This window comes from Doryrhamphus excisus, chromosome 9 (assembly GCF_030265055.1).
Source record: "Doryrhamphus excisus isolate RoL2022-K1 chromosome 9, RoL_Dexc_1.0, whole genome shotgun sequence".
NCBI lineage: Eukaryota > Metazoa > Chordata > Actinopteri > Syngnathiformes > Syngnathidae > Doryrhamphus > Doryrhamphus excisus.
Genome location: NC_080474.1, coordinates 14,398,721 through 14,415,806, shown reverse-complemented (window position 1 = coordinate 14,415,806; position 17,086 = coordinate 14,398,721). Strand labels below are relative to the sequence as shown.

The 17,086-nt window shown below is 40.4% G+C and overlaps 1 protein-coding gene across 9 annotated transcripts in view; it reads right to left on the bottom strand.

The window, feature by feature from the left end:
- Positions 1-14,816, bottom strand: part of nalcn (sodium leak channel, non-selective) — a 60,289-nt gene extending 45,473 nt beyond the window's left edge. For 2 of the 9 annotated variants that reach the window (XM_058081195.1, XM_058081200.1), the window contains exons 1-12: positions 14,712-14,816; positions 12,037-12,149; positions 11,776-11,837; positions 9,965-10,105; positions 9,694-9,876; positions 6,824-6,907; positions 6,568-6,707; positions 6,349-6,477; positions 4,540-4,691; positions 4,315-4,457; positions 3,219-3,323; positions 2,744-2,830 (exon numbers count right to left, since the gene is read on the bottom strand). In XM_058081195.1, the coding sequence (XP_057937178.1) occupies positions 2,744-2,830; positions 3,219-3,323; positions 4,315-4,457; positions 4,540-4,691; positions 6,349-6,477; positions 6,568-6,707; positions 6,824-6,907; positions 9,694-9,876; positions 9,965-10,105; positions 11,776-11,817 (1,206 nt within the window). In that variant the 5' untranslated portion in view covers positions 11,818-11,837; positions 12,037-12,149; positions 14,712-14,816. Of the gene's footprint in view, positions 1-2,743; positions 2,831-3,218; positions 3,324-4,314; positions 4,458-4,539; positions 4,692-6,348; positions 6,478-6,567; positions 6,708-6,823; positions 6,908-9,693; positions 9,877-9,964; positions 10,109-11,775; positions 11,838-11,904; positions 12,150-13,124; positions 13,155-14,711 lie in introns of all 9 variants that reach the window. The other 7 variants (XM_058081199.1, XM_058081198.1, XM_058081196.1 and 4 more) reach the window with 7 other exon arrangements.
- Between the last annotated feature and the right edge of the window lie 2,270 nt (positions 14,817-17,086).

Here is a 17,086-nt window from a genome sequence, read left to right as displayed (position 1 = left end):
ACACCTAATTGATTGGCCACCTGCTCTTTTTGGAGGCGGCGACAAAGCCAAATGAGCCAATAACGCAGAGTACAGGGCTGTATGATTGGCTTTCTCACTCTGAGAAAACTAGTTAATTCATGTAAAATTTCTTAAATAACACAATTTTATTACTAAACTCAAACAACGTATACAGTAACACACATGTGTACTTGTACTGTGTAAACACAGTGCTATCATTAGGCCTACATCTCCCTGGGACTGAGGTCCACAAATATTAACATATCACACATAGCCTGGCATACTACATCCTGTAAACACATGTACTAAACCACACATAAAGTCACATAACATGACTGGCTTCCACAGCAGTGCACACATACCGGGCTTGTGGGGGCGCGCTCCATGTGCAAGCCTCTTGTTGATGAGTAAATGCATGACAAAAAAACACTTCCTTGTCATTGTTAATGAACACTGTCTGAGAATTTAAAGTGGAATATGATGCATACAAATAAAAATATATATTTTTAGCGAATCAGTGGGACAGCACTTACATCACAAAGAGCAGTCATATTTTTCTGCAATGTACCAGTATCCATCTGATAACAGCTAATCAGCACTACGTCAGCTAGTACAGCTGCACTCTCTGCTGAGACATCATCGAGCATCCACTCGAGAGTTGCAGATGTGAACAAAGAAAAGTTGTCTGAGACTTATACAAATGTGTGAAAGTTTTACTCTACTTTTATTCACTTTGTATGTAAATACTACTAGGAATGAAAGGGCTGAAAAATGTACTCATACTCGTACCCCTTTTTATTTTTTCCACTTGCACAGTCTAATTTCTAGGCGCATAAGTGAAATACTCGCACTGTATGGCCATGGAGTATTGTCACTAACTTTATCATCTCAAGAGTTACTGTCTTCAAATGAACTTAAATTCTAAGTCCTCCACCTCGCTTTCACACACAGTGGTTGTCTTAGTGGCAGCCTCGCTGATATGTTGAGGTTAATGAAGTGTCCTGATCTACTAATTAGACCCCAGTGCAACATCATGTAATAATTACACTGCAATTCCATAAGCAGTATATAAAAATGCATAAATGTACTTGAACTGCAATTCTAAACCCCTCAAAGTAGGAAAATAATAGTATTGTTGTTATATAACTGTCTTGTCCTAGGGTTTTTGATCTTAAAAATGAATTAGAGACGCTTCAGGTTCGTTTACCTGGCAACGACTGATGAACTGATTGTCACTCGACTGTGTGAAAGCGATTGCTGAATAATTGCATCTTGAAGTGATGGAAGCAAAATAAAGTGCACTACTTGGCTGCAACTAGCACAAGCGCTGTTGATTCAGATTCATTCTGTCTATAGACAATCATGACAGCTATGTGGTAAGTAAGGTAACTTGAGATCCATGCTATTTTATGTCCTTGTGGGCAACTTGATCCTGCTGCCCACTGACACAGAAGCGGGAGTTTAGAGCATCAAAGGATATTGGTCGATCAAAGTGATTTAGTCCAATGTCTATCCCCTATCATGTATAATTCCATCCATCCATTTTCTGTACCGCTTATCCTCACATGGGTCGCGGGGCATGCTGGAGCCTATCCCAGCAGTCTTGGTAGTCATAAAACCTTGAAGAGGATATCATTATTGCACGGACAAATGAATAATTTTGGTGCAAATCCGTATAAAGCGATGGATCGTGTAATCCAATAAAGAATGACAGAGGAGGAAATGAATCTAAGTGTAATTAAGGGTGATGTTGGTAATAAATAAATAAAACCAAGAGTTGGGTAAATATTTGTTTAAGTTGTGCAACGGAAATGAAGAAAATGTGACGCGCAATGGGCATTCATGAATGTGACTCAGACTGTTTATTCAGTCTAGACTGTAATCAGCCAGGGAGAAGGTATGCTGTACATTATTGTGGTAGCAGAAGTAAACCCCCTACAAAGTCTGAAGAGCCAGAGGTGGAAAAAATCACAGTGGCAGTTATTAAGAACACAAGGTTGGTTCATCAAGATTGCTACTACTTTTAGAGAACACAGAGATTCACCAGCCGACATTGAGAGTTAAGGTGGTACAAAATCATACAGTGAATTTCGAAGTTTGAATGCAGTGCACTACTTCACTGCAAGCATCAGAGGTTCTGTTAAGTCAAACTCCCTAGCACTTTGTGGCGGAGCATGTGCACCCCATGCAGTGGTAATTTCGTCCAGTGCACCACTGTACGCAGCCAGGTTGGTAATTTGTTCGACTGGGCTGTGGCGAGATGGGCGTGGCGGCACACCAGGGGGAGGTGTCCACATTTTCAGCTTGGTGCAGTGACAATTTTGTGACAAAACAGCACGCCAAAGGTGCGCTAAAATATGGTCAGCTCCGACCTGGTCTATTCTGGGGGCAGGCAAAGCGTACACAGTGCACACACATCACCAAAACCTCAAAGGCAGGTTTTTCAGAGATGTTGCATTATTGTCAACACAGATCTTTTCTACATATGAGATGTGTTATGAAGCGTTATTACTGTTGACAGCGATTATTGGTAATGGCGATTAACGGTGCAGACAAGTCCGAACATCAAATGTTAATATGTAGAATTGCTACAGCTTCTGCTTGCAACACGGTGCCTCAGCTGTGCGGGGGAAAAACAGTTGTTTTCTCCAAAACAAGAACACAAGAAATCTCATCACATTTAAAAGTCACCCCTAGCATGAACACAGACAGCATCAAATACAACTCTGTGTATGGGCTTTACCTGGAGACAAGCGGGTGCTCGGCCATGTGGTTTGTTGACATCCACAGCTACAAGCTGCCATCCTCCGGCAGCGTCTTCATGGAACATCTGCGGCACAGGGAAAATAAATAAATAAACACACACCATTAAAAACACTGGACAACATTCAATACTAGTCTAGCCTTTGGCTACAAGTTTATAAAACAGCTGCGGCCCCCCAAAAGAGCAACTAAATAAGAGTGTGAGTCCGTCCCCAGTATAAAAAACACCAAAAGTGCTGTATCACCAATGAAAGTCCAAACATGTGCGTTGTTGATGGATGTTACACTGTACCACCCACCTAATACAACATTAGTTAGCCATAAGCAAAACTGACAGCACCAATGCCAATCTGCAAAAGTCGTACCCACTGCAAGGCTTCCATTGTGTAGCGTTATAAGGCTCATATTAAATAGCAACAGTACATTTAAATTCTCATGCAGCTATGCATTGTTACCTGCGTTGTAGCCGTGGATGTGGTGCTGCTCCTCGACCCCCACATCTGCTGAAACTGCACTCTGATTTCAGCAAAGGTCTCAATGATGACTGCAATGAACACATTCTGTAAAAAAAGACACAAATGTGAATAAACAAAATCAATAAATGAAATGTAAATAAAATTTATTTACACAATCAAAAACAACAAAAACGTAATTTCCATGCTGTATCCCGCAATTGATGACAGGCCCCCCAACAAGCATTTTAGACAAAAAAAAAAATGCCACTGATGTGAGTACCACATACCACATAGTGATCTTCTATCTAGGGCTGTCAAATAAATAAGAAATTATTCAGATTAATCAGGATTTTCAAATCAATTAATCGGAATTAATCACTATGTCACACGATGTCTGATATTTGCCCATATACTGCACTTTATTGAAAGAATGATTAATGACTGGGCAGAATTATACACAGTAAATGTGTAGGTGTTAACAGCACCACATTAACTGAAAATTATAAAAGTTAAGAGATGGCACACATGTCTGAAAATCTATTTATCTAACACTGTTTTATTGAATAGAAGAGGTGCTGTGTTATTATTAAACAATGTTTTGCGTGAAATACTTAAATACAGCAAATTGTACTTCCGCATTAAGAGTCACAAATATATAATATAATAATAATATCCACTTGTTGTTTTTCTGTTCATTTAGACTACACATACACATATATTAAAGATGCTGCTGTGATGTTCAGAATGCATCTTGCAGTCTGTCTTGGGATAACGAGGAAGTGACATTCCAACAGGAGATACATATGTTGTGTTGGAATCGCACTGCTGTTGATGTGTTCATGATAGAATAAAGGTATAAAAAGGTGTCACACTCTGTGGGGACATTACACCGTGCCTCCGTCTGTCGTCATAACAGAGAAGCTTGACTTGCCAGGATGCGTATGCATTAATTAAGCTGAGAAAATCAATGAAATAAATTAGCTACCACCGCTAACGTGCTATTTTTGACAGCCCTACTTCTATCATCATCAGCTACGCTGAGGGAAGCAGAGCAATAGAGAGAGAAAATAAAAACAAGGAGACACAAAGCTCAAACCTTCACAAGCCACGCCAAGAAGAAAATGAGAGTTATAAAATAGAAGTAGGAGCGCCAGCGAGGGAAACTGTCAATGGCTCTGTACATGAGGAACACCCAACCCTCCTGAGAGGCTGCTTCATATACAGTAAAGATGCTTGTTCCTATAAAAAAAAACAAGAAACAGTTGGGATCAGTCCAGGGCTCACAGATAATTGACATGACATGACTGAATATGACTTCTACCCAGCTCATTGAAGCCACTGTAACCCAGCTCCTGTCTGCTGAGACCCAGTTCTTCTAGATCCACGCACTTGAAGCCCAGGGGACACTGGTAGCCTTCGCCATCCGGGGAGCAGTGGGTGTCGGGGATGGCCAAGCTGTTCCATGTCACATTGCTGAACAAATGCACAAATATAAACAAAACAGCAACCCAGTCAGGGGCAGCAAGGCAAGTCCTAAACATAAACTGTATGTATATACTATATATGTATAAAATGTATATATATTTATAGGGGTGCTCTGATCGATCGGCCACAGATCAGTATTGGCCCATATCAGTGAAAATGGACAGTATCGACATCGGCCGATACTTGCTTTAAAACACCCCTCCTGCTGATCCCCTCCGCCCCTGCTGCTGTCCAGTCGTTGTGACAATTTTTGCACGCATTTGCCTAAAAAACTTTTTGAAAGTGGCGTTTTGAAAAGCTTTATATAGGTGCGGCATTTTGACTAATAATAGCCCATCGTCAACCACAAAACAGCAATCATTTATGAATGTATTTATTTTGAAAAACTGTGAAGCTGCAAAATTCGAACTGCAAAAGTGTCACGGGATGACAGTACCTTCAAATTTGGCTATCCACACATTCACCCAACATTCCCGTTAAAGGGGCTAAGGGATTCACATGTTTCACCACATCAGAAAGGGCAATCAAAAAACGTTACAGTGAAAACTAGATAAGGATAATTAAACATGTTGAAATAATAATAACCACTGTGTCTTATCAAACTAAATGAGCTTCCTTGATGGCAAAACAGAAGACAGATGAATCCCCAATAGAGACATAAAAAATTATTATGGTAATAATAGTCCTGTGAGTCAGATGAAAAAGAAACACAACCACATGATGAGGAATGATTCATGTAATTGAGGAAACCAGAGCTGAATTGTTACAGTTTTGCATAATTGACTATACAGCAGATGTGTCAAAGAGATCACTACCGTAAAAATAACGTTTATGTTTATGTTTCAAATAGCAAACATTTATACAATTAGATTATTTCTTTAAATAATAGTTAATTGGGGTGTACGCTAACCAAGGTTCATCTGTATTTGTTTAATTAGATAATGCACCTAGAGGATAACTGAGGTACAGAATCCATTTGACCAGCACTGGTGGATGTGTAGTTACAGAGAGTTACATATAGACTGCAGAAAGCCTGACACCCAGAAGATGAGTCCCTCCTTTTGTCCAAAACCTTTTTCATCTCATTTCCCCTGCTGCATTTATTCCCAATTTCCATCATGTCCTCTGTGTGCAAAGCTGCCGAGCTCTGACTTTGGGTCAAGGACGTGCAGCAGTTAAGGGATTAGACACAGCTGTTCTTCTCTACGTATTTTTAAAACACTCCATAAGAAGCACACGTAGGATTTTGGATGGGAGGAAAAAGCACATGCTACTTTTAGATCAGTGCAACCGCAGCGTGTGATTGGTTTAAATATGCGCTTTCTACACCTGTTAATGGTCAACAAGTGCAGTTTCCCCGAGGGAGTGGTGGCACAAACAGGGAGATAGATGGGTTAGCTGGTGAGAATGAATGAGTTTAATTTAAAGGGTGCACGCTGTGGGACATGCAATTTATGTTAACACTTGCTGCTAATGGTAAATACAATGCTGTATTTGAGGAAGAGCAAGTGTGTGGGATTTCTCATGATGACCACAGTCATTCTAATCATGTTATACTTAATTGTTCTTTAAAATGAGGCTAGTTCTGTGTCGGGTGGTTCGCCACACAGGAACAATCTCACGTAGAGTAAAAATATTGAGTTACCCTTTCTGTGTATCATTGGTAACACAGTGATGGTTGAAGGTTCCAAACATTTGAACACCCAGAATTCCATACAGCAAGAGAAAAAACAGCAGGAAGATAGATACGCTCCATATCTGCTCCCCTGAACGCCTGCCAGCAAGAAGATTTAACACAAACACATTTAAATGCACAATGTAATGTTTTAAAGCAAAAATATAATCAGTTTCCGCGGTGTCATACTTTAGGATGTTGGTGATACGGGAGCGAGGAAGCTCAAAGCGGAAGTAGATCCTGAAGGCCCGGATCATAATGAGCGCTCTGGGGATTCTCAGCATCCCCCATGGAGACATCTGATCCACCAGCTCTGCTATTTCAAACACCTAAAAACAAAGAGAGGTTGATTGTTAAAGCAGTAATATGCCTTAAGTAAAGCTGCATAAGCAATTTTGAAGCGATAAAAAAAAAGGTCGTAAAAATAGTGAATGTTGCAATCTACCTGCAACACCAGGGACACCCAGATGAAAAACACCATGAATCCATCAAACATGCACCAACGATCTTTCACATAGGAGTTATCCCCCTGTGTGCAGAGGCAAGGGGAAATGGCTGAACAACTCAACACTTAACTAAAACACTTGAAAAACAAGAATGTAACACTTTTAATGACGTGCAGCAGAGAATTAGACAGCCCACGGCTTTGTGCTTCACACACACACACACACACACACAAGTTTACAAGTTTATCATAAACAGCAGCCAGGGGCCTGCCAGGGATCAGCCTGTACAAAATCTACACATCTAACATCTAACATCATAGTGTCAATGAGTACAAAAAAACTGTTGTTAAAGCAACACAATCGTAATTCTGAAGCAATAATATATAGCCTAACTGTGATATCAAATAAAAGGCTTAGAAGGAAGAACAGTGATTATGGTTGCACCATTGTTATCTATGACACCAACTTGTAAAGTATTGTATGTATTCACTTAATAATATGTTTGTCATACTACTGTCAAAACTGGTCTGTCAAACCTCAATGGCTTTAGTCTGACAGCTTGCCATAGGCTACGCCAATCGATGCCAGCTTGTTTGATCACTCCATTATCAACCTATCGGCATTCGACTTTTTTGCATCTTTGTTGTCTCTGTTGTCTTTGTCTCTGGCTGCAGCAAGGTAGTTCTTGAAGGTGCAATTGAGCACACGCATTGATATGTGTGTGTACGATATGAACTACTAAACGTATTTCTCCTCCCTCCAGGACCACGCTGTGTTTCGGAATGTCACAGTACATAGTAAAATTCATGCTTGCCCATGCCGGCAGCAATCTTGCACCCCCAAATCATGACTATCAGCTTGTTTGACTGTAGGCAAGACAATTAATTATCTTACTACTCACTTATGTTGCCAGTTATTTAGGCAATAATGGCTGTGTGTTGACAAGTGGTTAGCATGTTGGCCACACACAGGAGATTGGGAAGATCTGGGTTCGAATCACTGTTTAGGCATCTTTGTGTGGAGTCTGTATGTTCTCCCCGTGCTTTCAGGGTACTCCGGTTTCCTCCCACATTCCAAAAACATGCTAGGTTAATTGGCGACTCCAAATTGTCCATAGGTATGAATGTGAGTGTGAATGGTTGTTTGTCTATATGTGCCCTGTGATTGGCTGGCAAGCAGTCCAGGGTGTACCCCGCATCTCGCACCCGGAGTTAGGCTCCAGCATACCCCCGCGACCCTAATGAGGTCAAGCGGTATAGAAAATGGATGTATGGATGGCTGCGTGTTGACTAATTTCCAGTGAATTGCAAATCTATACTGCTATACACTGACTACTCTTTACTATTTATTTATTTAATTTTGTTTGTTTGTTTGTTTGTTTTTTCTAATCGCACTTTCCCTTGACACAATATAACAAAAACAATTGCTGAAATGTGAGGGGTGGACTCACTTTTGTAATATACTGCAAATATGCAACAACAACCTTCAGCTAAAAGCCCACTGCGATGTTTCAATAAGTACATACAATGCTATAAGTGATTTTAAATCTTCAGATTTTCAGTCTTCTGAAAGGCAACCTCCTTCCGATTTGTTAACCCCCCCCCCCCCCCCCCCCAAAAAAAAAAAAGACAACAAAAGCCCTGAGGTATAAACAAAGTTAAATGTCAAGGGGACGTTGGCTGCAGGAGAGTTAGAAGAAGCCGCCCCTGAAAGAAAAGCTGCAAAACAGGAGAATGTGCTTAGATATAAACACCATGTTTTTGACGAATACTGTACAAAACCATGTAGCGAATTGTTTATTTTGTAGTACAATGGTGACGGTTTAATTTTATCTGAACATGCATCAAGTTAGAATGGAAAACATCACAAATCCTATCACCTCAACTGTTTCTATTGCAACGCATTTATTCAGTTCCTGTATTCCAGAGGTGATTTTTTTTCAAACATAAAGGAGTGTAAGGTAGTGTAACCATATAGTGATATTTCACAACCATAGTAATTCATGATCATGAATATAACATAAGAATATAATGCAAGTGTTTCAAGTTTAGTTTTTCCTTGAGATAATATTTCTGTTCTCTTGTAGAAAAGTATTGTATGACTTTTTTTGATAATTGGTTATTTTTAGCATTATGCATTATTTTAGCTGTTAGAACATTTACTAAATCAGCAAGTTTTAATATTTGTGATTTTATAAATAAAGGACTTGTATGCTCTCGATACTCGGCATTATGGATCATGGCTTGAAGCTTTAGTACAGCTTTAAAATTGAAATGTGTGTTGGTTCATTTGTGTCACATGTCATCAAGATTTATTGACATTTATTATCTGTCAAAAAAAGGGTTTATTTTTGGCCATATGTGGATCACACTTCATCCTCATCTGCTTCCCGGCTTATTATCCGTAATTCGCCAAGTTAGCCTTCCCACACTTTTTATGGCTGTGATTATGTGTTGTTCATCAGCCAGCTGTCCATTCCTGGATGCATCTGTCTCCCTTAGAGAAAGCCGCTTTACTTTATTGAATTACACAGCCAAATACTAATAAGGTTGAATTTAAAGTGGCAAAAATAGGTTCTTCTGGAGCTGCAGTTATATTTATCTTCCTGTGCTTGTCTGAAATAGTACCTTTTAGTATCATAATCTGTGGGGTTGGGCACAGGTTTGATGGTTGTCCCATCACAAAATTTTGAGTGCCATATATTTCAACCTGAGCTCCTGGCCTTGACAATCTACATATTTCTGCAGCCTTGTATGTTTGCCCTCATGGATGGTGGCTCCATGTGTTCTAAACCCATGGGGGCTCGCCTGGCAGGGGTGCCCATCATATATACATAGTATCTACAAAATATAACGCCAAGGGGTACTACCTTGATGATTCCCCTGATGTGCATCTTGGCAATCATCTCGGCCGTGTAGAGGAACATGAGCAGCGTGTCTAGCGTAAACGTCACATACTGCAAGGGTGGGTAGTGCTCAAACGTCTTGGGGGTGTTCATGCACACCGAGATGACGCTGATGATGGCGCAGGCTCTTAGCAGGGTGTGTACCCACTGCAGAAAGCAGGGGGCAATAAAAGGTTTATTGTGTTTGTTCATACACAGACTTAATAGTGGCATGATGACGCAGCGGTGCACTTACTGGTTTGTTGATCCAGAAGATGTCCGCACTGTCTGCTAGGGTCTCATCTGGCCCAAAGTCAGTCATGGGCTGGGTCTCGACCCGGGAGCTCTGTTTCCTCTTCAGCATGCTGGGGCTTGCCGTGCTATACAGAGAGTGGATCTGACAGACGGAGAGGGCAGGGGAGACCACACAGTGACCAAAGCTATATCAGGAGGACCACAACATTCTGCATCTGCATTCAAGTCCAGGTCATTGGGACATAACATCACTTTTTCATTACCTTGGGTTAACATGAATTAAGCTACAATATTTAGAGTAGATTTTAACATATAAACCTTATTAAAGGACCCTTAAAATCAAGATGGTGTGAAAGTGCTTTGCCACAACATTAGGTCCAAGAAATATATATATATTTTCAATTTTAAAAGCTTATAATAAAGACCTAGCTTAATTTAACCACAGGGTTTCTGCTACATGTAATTGATTGCACCACCAAAAGAAAATATGCCGCCACACGGTAAAAATTTGTTTGAAAACATTCATTCATTCATTTTCTATCGCTTATCCTCATGAGGGTCACAGGGGTGCTGGAGCCTATCCCAGCTGTCTTCGGGCAAGAGGCGGGCTACACCCTGGACTATAGACAAAACAACCATTCACACTCACATTCATACCTATGGACAATTTGGAGTCGCCAATTAACCTAGCATGTTTTTGGAACTCAAGGGTGGAACTGAACTCGGGTCTGTGTGGCCTGCGCACTAACCACTCGATCGCCGTGCAGCCCGGTTTGAAAACACTGTTACGTTATATATTGTATGAATGGATATACAGTATATGTTAAATATAAATATTGTAGCTACATGAATAGCTTATTTATGCATATACTGTATTGGCCACAAGTAGTTTGAAAAAAACATCATAAAAATGTTTTACTGGACTTTATTTTGATAAACATGAACTGTAATCGCCTGTCTGCTGTGTTGGGGCGTGACAAGATAAAAGTAGGCGACCTGTCGTGTGTTTACATTCACTTTTTATCATGAGAATGAAAAATAGCTTGTAAAATGTGGAGTCATTTGACGACAGCTTGTCACAGCTTGTCACAGCCAACATATGATGTTTCAATCTTATTCAACTTTCTGAGCATCTTTGCTGACTTATTTTGCCTGGCTCTCACCGCCTCTCTGGTGGCAGCAAGCTGACTTATTTTTGTCCCATGGGCGAGCTAAAATTGGCTAAATCACATTTATGGGGTACATGCTAACTAACTATTTAAAAAGAATCACTCAATCTTGCTCTCGTACTATAAGCTTGTAAGTATGACAGTAACAGCGGTAGTAGTAGTAAGTATTAATCTTAATACTACACGTGACTTTTCTTCAAAATACTATAGTTGCTGTTCAACATAAACACACCGTGTTTATGCACAACAAGTGAGGTCTGGCATCTATTAGAGTGTAGACCACTATGTGAGCAAGTACAGTAATTTTGGAAAAATCCTGGACTTGAATTGCCAGAACAGAGTTGTATTTCTTATCATATTTGACATTGCATGTGTTGAATGGCTCTCATGTTACATGACGTAGCACACATGGGACACATGACAAGTGTATTCGTCGGCAGTTACTTACCATGTGACGAGATCACACATATGATCTCCATCATGCTGCACAGCGCACAACTCAAGTGTAGTGTAAGAAAGTGTGCGCTTGTGCATGTCCATAAGTGAGTGTGTGTACAGTGACAGAAAGGTGCATACGGGCTGTGTAAACAGATGAACAGAAGAAGAAGAAATGACACTCTGAATGGAGACAAAGCGCACATACCAAAGGGAAAAGTAAAGCTGAAATTGCTCCAGCACTGCACATAACATGCGATCAGGCATACCCTGTAAATAACACACAACAGTTAGTCAACATCATGGCTTATATGGCGTACATTTACACTCTACCCACATCTACAGTATGCTCAGAGAGACAGGAATGCCCACCACGTCTGACATCAAGGCATATATGCGACACGCTCTGTGAGTGGGAGGTGTGGAGGAGGAAGATGGGCGTAGAGGTGATGGCTCGAGGGGGACTCACTGTGAGGCTCCTCATTGGTGCGTTCATCCCCAGGGCACAGAAAGGTGGAGGGACCAACCAGAGAGTACAGAGATGTAAGAAGGATGAGTGGCTGTCCTCAAGGCCTGGGGGTCCTGTGGCAGCCGTCAGTGAAGGAGAGCATGTGCAAGAACAGTACAAAAGAGAACACAAAGAGAGCTTCATCACACGTATAAAACAGGTTAATCGAATTTGATTTAACTGCCAAAGTTAATTCATAGCGCAACCAACAACTCATGTTTTGTGATGACACCATAGAAGCATATCAATGTGTGGTCAAAATCAGAGAAATTTATATTTTAGCAGTGGCATACCGACAATACAAAATGACAAGAAAATAGACTTTACCAGCAATCCTACCCTTTTAAAGCTACATTTAGAAACAATTTGAATGTGATTGTTGCACTTAACATATGGAGACGAGAGCCAAAGTGACAAGAAAATCGCAGGCCCTGGTTGCTATTATGTGGGAGGACCAATGTCGAGAACCTGCAATTTACTTCCCATTTGGGGGGGATTGGAGTGGACATGTTCCTGGCAAGAAGGATGCAATCACATTAATTGTAATTCTGGTTTCTTGGCTCAAGTTTGAAGACTCTACCTAACAACACACTTGGACTTTTTAGGAGCATCAGCATACGCTGCTTCTTCATCTACTTCTGTTCAATAATTTTCAATGCTACCATTATTTCAGGTTAGTCTCTCCCCTTCTGCTACCTAGCCAAGATGGTGAATATTGGGGGTGGTAAGTGTCCTGCACACTCATGATTTTGGCCTTTTTGAGTGCAACATCCGAGTACTGCCAGCACACTGCACTTTGCCATACTTCTTGGTTTAAACGCACATATGTACTGAGAAAATTCAGTGTAAGTATGAAAGTGCGCCAACTGAGACACAACACTGGACTAATATCACCAAAGTTGAAATGGTTTGAAGTTTTAACATCATGGTTTGAGCTTAATGTGTAATGATTCTGATGAGCTGTCGAATACTGGACACCAGTATGCTGAGACAGATGCAAGTATTGGAAAAAGTTCTTTTAATAAGCACCAGCAAGTGCAGGTACTCACATTTGTGCAGGCAACAGGCAACAAAAAGCTCTGTGAAAACACAAACGGGTAAGTCCTGGGAAGTTACAACAAGTAAGACAGCATGGATGGACAACGAACAGCATGGACAATGAATCAGCACAGTCAAAGTGACGTAGCTGAACGTATAAACCCAGCCGGTGACAACAGAACACAGCTGCACACATTGCTCCACTGATGGCTGCATCTCACACCGAGCAGGAAGTACAGCATACCAAAATAAGAGCACATAACAGGAAATGACAATTCCTGTTCTCACCGTGCGTGCGTGGGTTTTCTCCGGGTACTCCGGTTTCCTCCCACATTCCAAAAACATGCTAAGTTAATTGGCTTAATATGAATGTGAGTGTGAATGGTTGTTTGTCAATATGTGCCCTGTGATTGGCTGGCGACGAGTCCTCTACCCCGAAGACAACTGGGATAGGCTCCAGCATACCCGTGACCCTTGTGAAGATAAGCGGTACACAAACTGGATGGATGGAAGACGCATAAGACTTTGATCTGTAGCTCACGTTAAAAAAAGCAAAAGACGTTGATAGAGTCAACATTACTTTTTGAACAAGTTAATAACGCAAGTGGTCCTTGGGTTACGGCGTTCACAGTTTTGGGGATTTTGTGGTTACGTACGCACTCACGTAAGTTAATTAAAAATAATTTTGGTCCGAAAAACACTGCACTCACTCAAGAACTAGCTTCAGCACACACAGCTGATAAAATACGAGCAAGGATGCAGTGTACACTCATCTCGTGCACCATGGGCGACTACTGTATGTGTCGTCCATGGTCAATCCAAGCTCCATGGTGTAAATGACATTGCTTTGTAATTAACTGCTTGCACTTCAACATGTCTTCTGGTGGAAATACGCCAAGGGGGAAAAAAAGGCATCACCGTGGATGTGAAAATGAACATTATACATAGTGCTGAGAAAGGAGAAACATCCATTGGCAGCACATATGGTATTAAATAACCATCACTACGAGAAAGACTGTTATCCTTCAGCATGTTAAAGTATCTGCACCTACGAAAGGGGCAGTAATAACAATGTACGTCAGTGGTCCTATTATTGTTTTATTTTATTTCCTCCCAATAAGCCTCAGAGGAAAGGCAATACGTTCAGCACTGTTTCATTTAATTCTGTGACATGATTGCCTGCAAAGACTAAGCTGTCTTCTCTCCATTATTGACAACATGCAGCAACAATCAGGAAATGAGCGTCCACCATATTGAGATTAGCGTGAATGTCACAAGAGTAGCCAAGGTTACTATGGAAACGCATTAGCACTTGAGCGCTACATTGGTTTAACAGCAAGTTAATAACAACAACAACAAGCCAGATGATGGTGCAAAATGTAACGGGTAGACGGGTAAAAACATGTCATGAGATCGGTCAAAGGTGTCAAGTTATATTTTTAGTGAACACACGCCATAATGCCGAATCAAGGCCTACTACGGAGGATGCTACATCACCACTTCCGCAGCACAACAAGCTAGCAAGCATAACATAGTCAAATGAACGTTGTCGCAACATATAACATGTCATATTTGGAGAAACAGATAGTATGACTTACAGGGGGTGTTTTTATTTCTTCTTTTCATCGAGCGTGTCCCATCTTGTTCCCGGACATCAGCTGTTTTCCTCCTCCTGCCGTTGAGTGTGTGTGGGGAAATGTGCGTGCGCACGCAGCCTGCAATCTCATCAGCAGCAGCCGCAACAGAGGAGCGACCGTCTCCATGGCAACAGTGGATAAGGAGCTAATCGTGAACTGCTTTAATTTTTTTAATGTAAGAATAACATGATTATTTTGCTACGGAGTTTCGTGTAACTTTAGTAAATACGTATAATTATTATGCTAAATAAACTTGAAAATCTATGTATTTCATGTATTATTCACTGGTATGCGGACTGAAAATAATGCAATTTGACCAAAATGTCTTATTTTCCATACTTGCAGGCCATATTTTCATTAAAATATAAATTTATTTTCATTTTAAAAAATATATGTACGGTGTACTTACTTAAATACATGTTGTGAATATGGCACATATGTTCTGTAAACATTTTGTATACATTTATTTTCTTTACTTAACATTATATTAATTATGATACTATACAATATTCATTATGTAATATCATAGTTATAATATAGAATGTATATTTTGTGAGTGAGGGCCACGTAACATGTGCAGCCTGCAGCTTGTTTAGTGTCTTGTAGCAAATTAAAATTTAAACAAGCAAACTAAAAAACAATAGCAAAAAGGAGGAAAGTAATTAAAAACAATTTGATGTTGATAGTAATACACACATGCCCTGCTCCAGCTTTTCTCCAATGAGATATCTGGTCACATTTTAAACTCACAAGATACAGCAGAGGCAGCGTTGGATTCTGGCCAAGTTGAGTGGAGAACAAATAAAGTCGGGATATCTCAGATGTTAAGCAAGCACATGTGAAAGCAATTGCACTCAAAGGACGGCTTAAGCATCCCAGGAATGCCAATGATTTGACATACACACAACATCTTGGACCTCGAACCGGAGAGGAACAACATAGAACTGTCATTGTTGATGCGAAAAGGCCATGATATGCCAAATAAGGTTTGCATGTGCATTATTTCTGGGTAAGCTGTATTATTTGCTCCCAGACTTCAATTTAAGACTGTATAACAGAAGCTAGTTTTCGAGTCAAATGTAAGTCTTGTTAGTAAGACCGTGGAGCGACTGTCATACCTCCATATAATGCTGACATTAAGAAACACATTTACTAACCCAGTAGTATTCCCTAGACAGATTTTTTTTAGTATTGCAAATCTACAGGAATTTCCGTAGGTTAATGGTTAATATGGTTAATAAAAACCTGCCGTTGTTGTTAACCCTATCCGATTAAATCTTAATGACAGGTAGGCCTTGCCCGAAGAGGAGCTCCTGAATTTTTGACGCAATTCTAAGTGCATTTATTTATTGTTCACATTGCAAGGCAGAGCATTTTTCACCAATTTCCTTAGTTTATCAGTGAATAATGCATTATTCCTATACCAATATGCGAATCATAATATACAGGAGCTAATTATTTATGAAGGTGTTTTGGATATGTTTTTGTTACAGTTTTTAATGAAGTCCTCTGAGGGACATACAACATTTATGAAAGACGGTTTATTATTATAGGCTGCACGGTGGACAAGTGATTAGCAAGTAGGCCACACAACTAGGAGACCAGGGTTCGATTCCCAGCTCAAGAATCTCTGTGTGGAGTTTGCATGTCCTCCCCGTGTGTGCGTGGGTTTTCTCTGGGTACTGCGGAGCGACCAGTCCAGGGTGTACCCCGTCTCTCACCCGAAGACAGCTGGGATAGGCTCCAGCATACCCATGACACTCGTGAGGATAAGCAGTGTAAAAATGGATGGATGGTTTGTTATTATAGTACATTAGCAAGTCTCTCACAGAGCCTACAGGGGCCTAAGGGTGTCTACAATAAAGTCCAAATAAGGATTGCTTGGCCTTAGGGGAAATCTGTAGAGTTTTGCTTGACGTCATTTGACACTATTTTCATAAATCAAGAATATTTATTGTTATTGTGTTTTTCACATAGCAAAATTACTATTGGTGACTCATTGCTATAAATATAAAAAGGCACACTTTGTACAAGTAATATAAAAACATACTAAGGAGACAAGTGTACATGAGCACATGAGTACATGAGTGTAAAGTGAGGTCCAACTCTTTACTGTATATAGTGAGTCTGTTATACAATTGTGTTGCATCTCAAAAATAATATTCGAAATAACTAAATAAGTCCTCTATTTTGGTTTTCACTCTTTGACTTCAAATGACAAGAAAGTAATGATAACTGCCTCATATGATTCCATAGCCATGTGGAACTCGTGGCAGGTTTGGACTCCATTAAAAAAAAAAGAATCATCTGGAAAAAGAAGGAAAAAAATCCTAGCA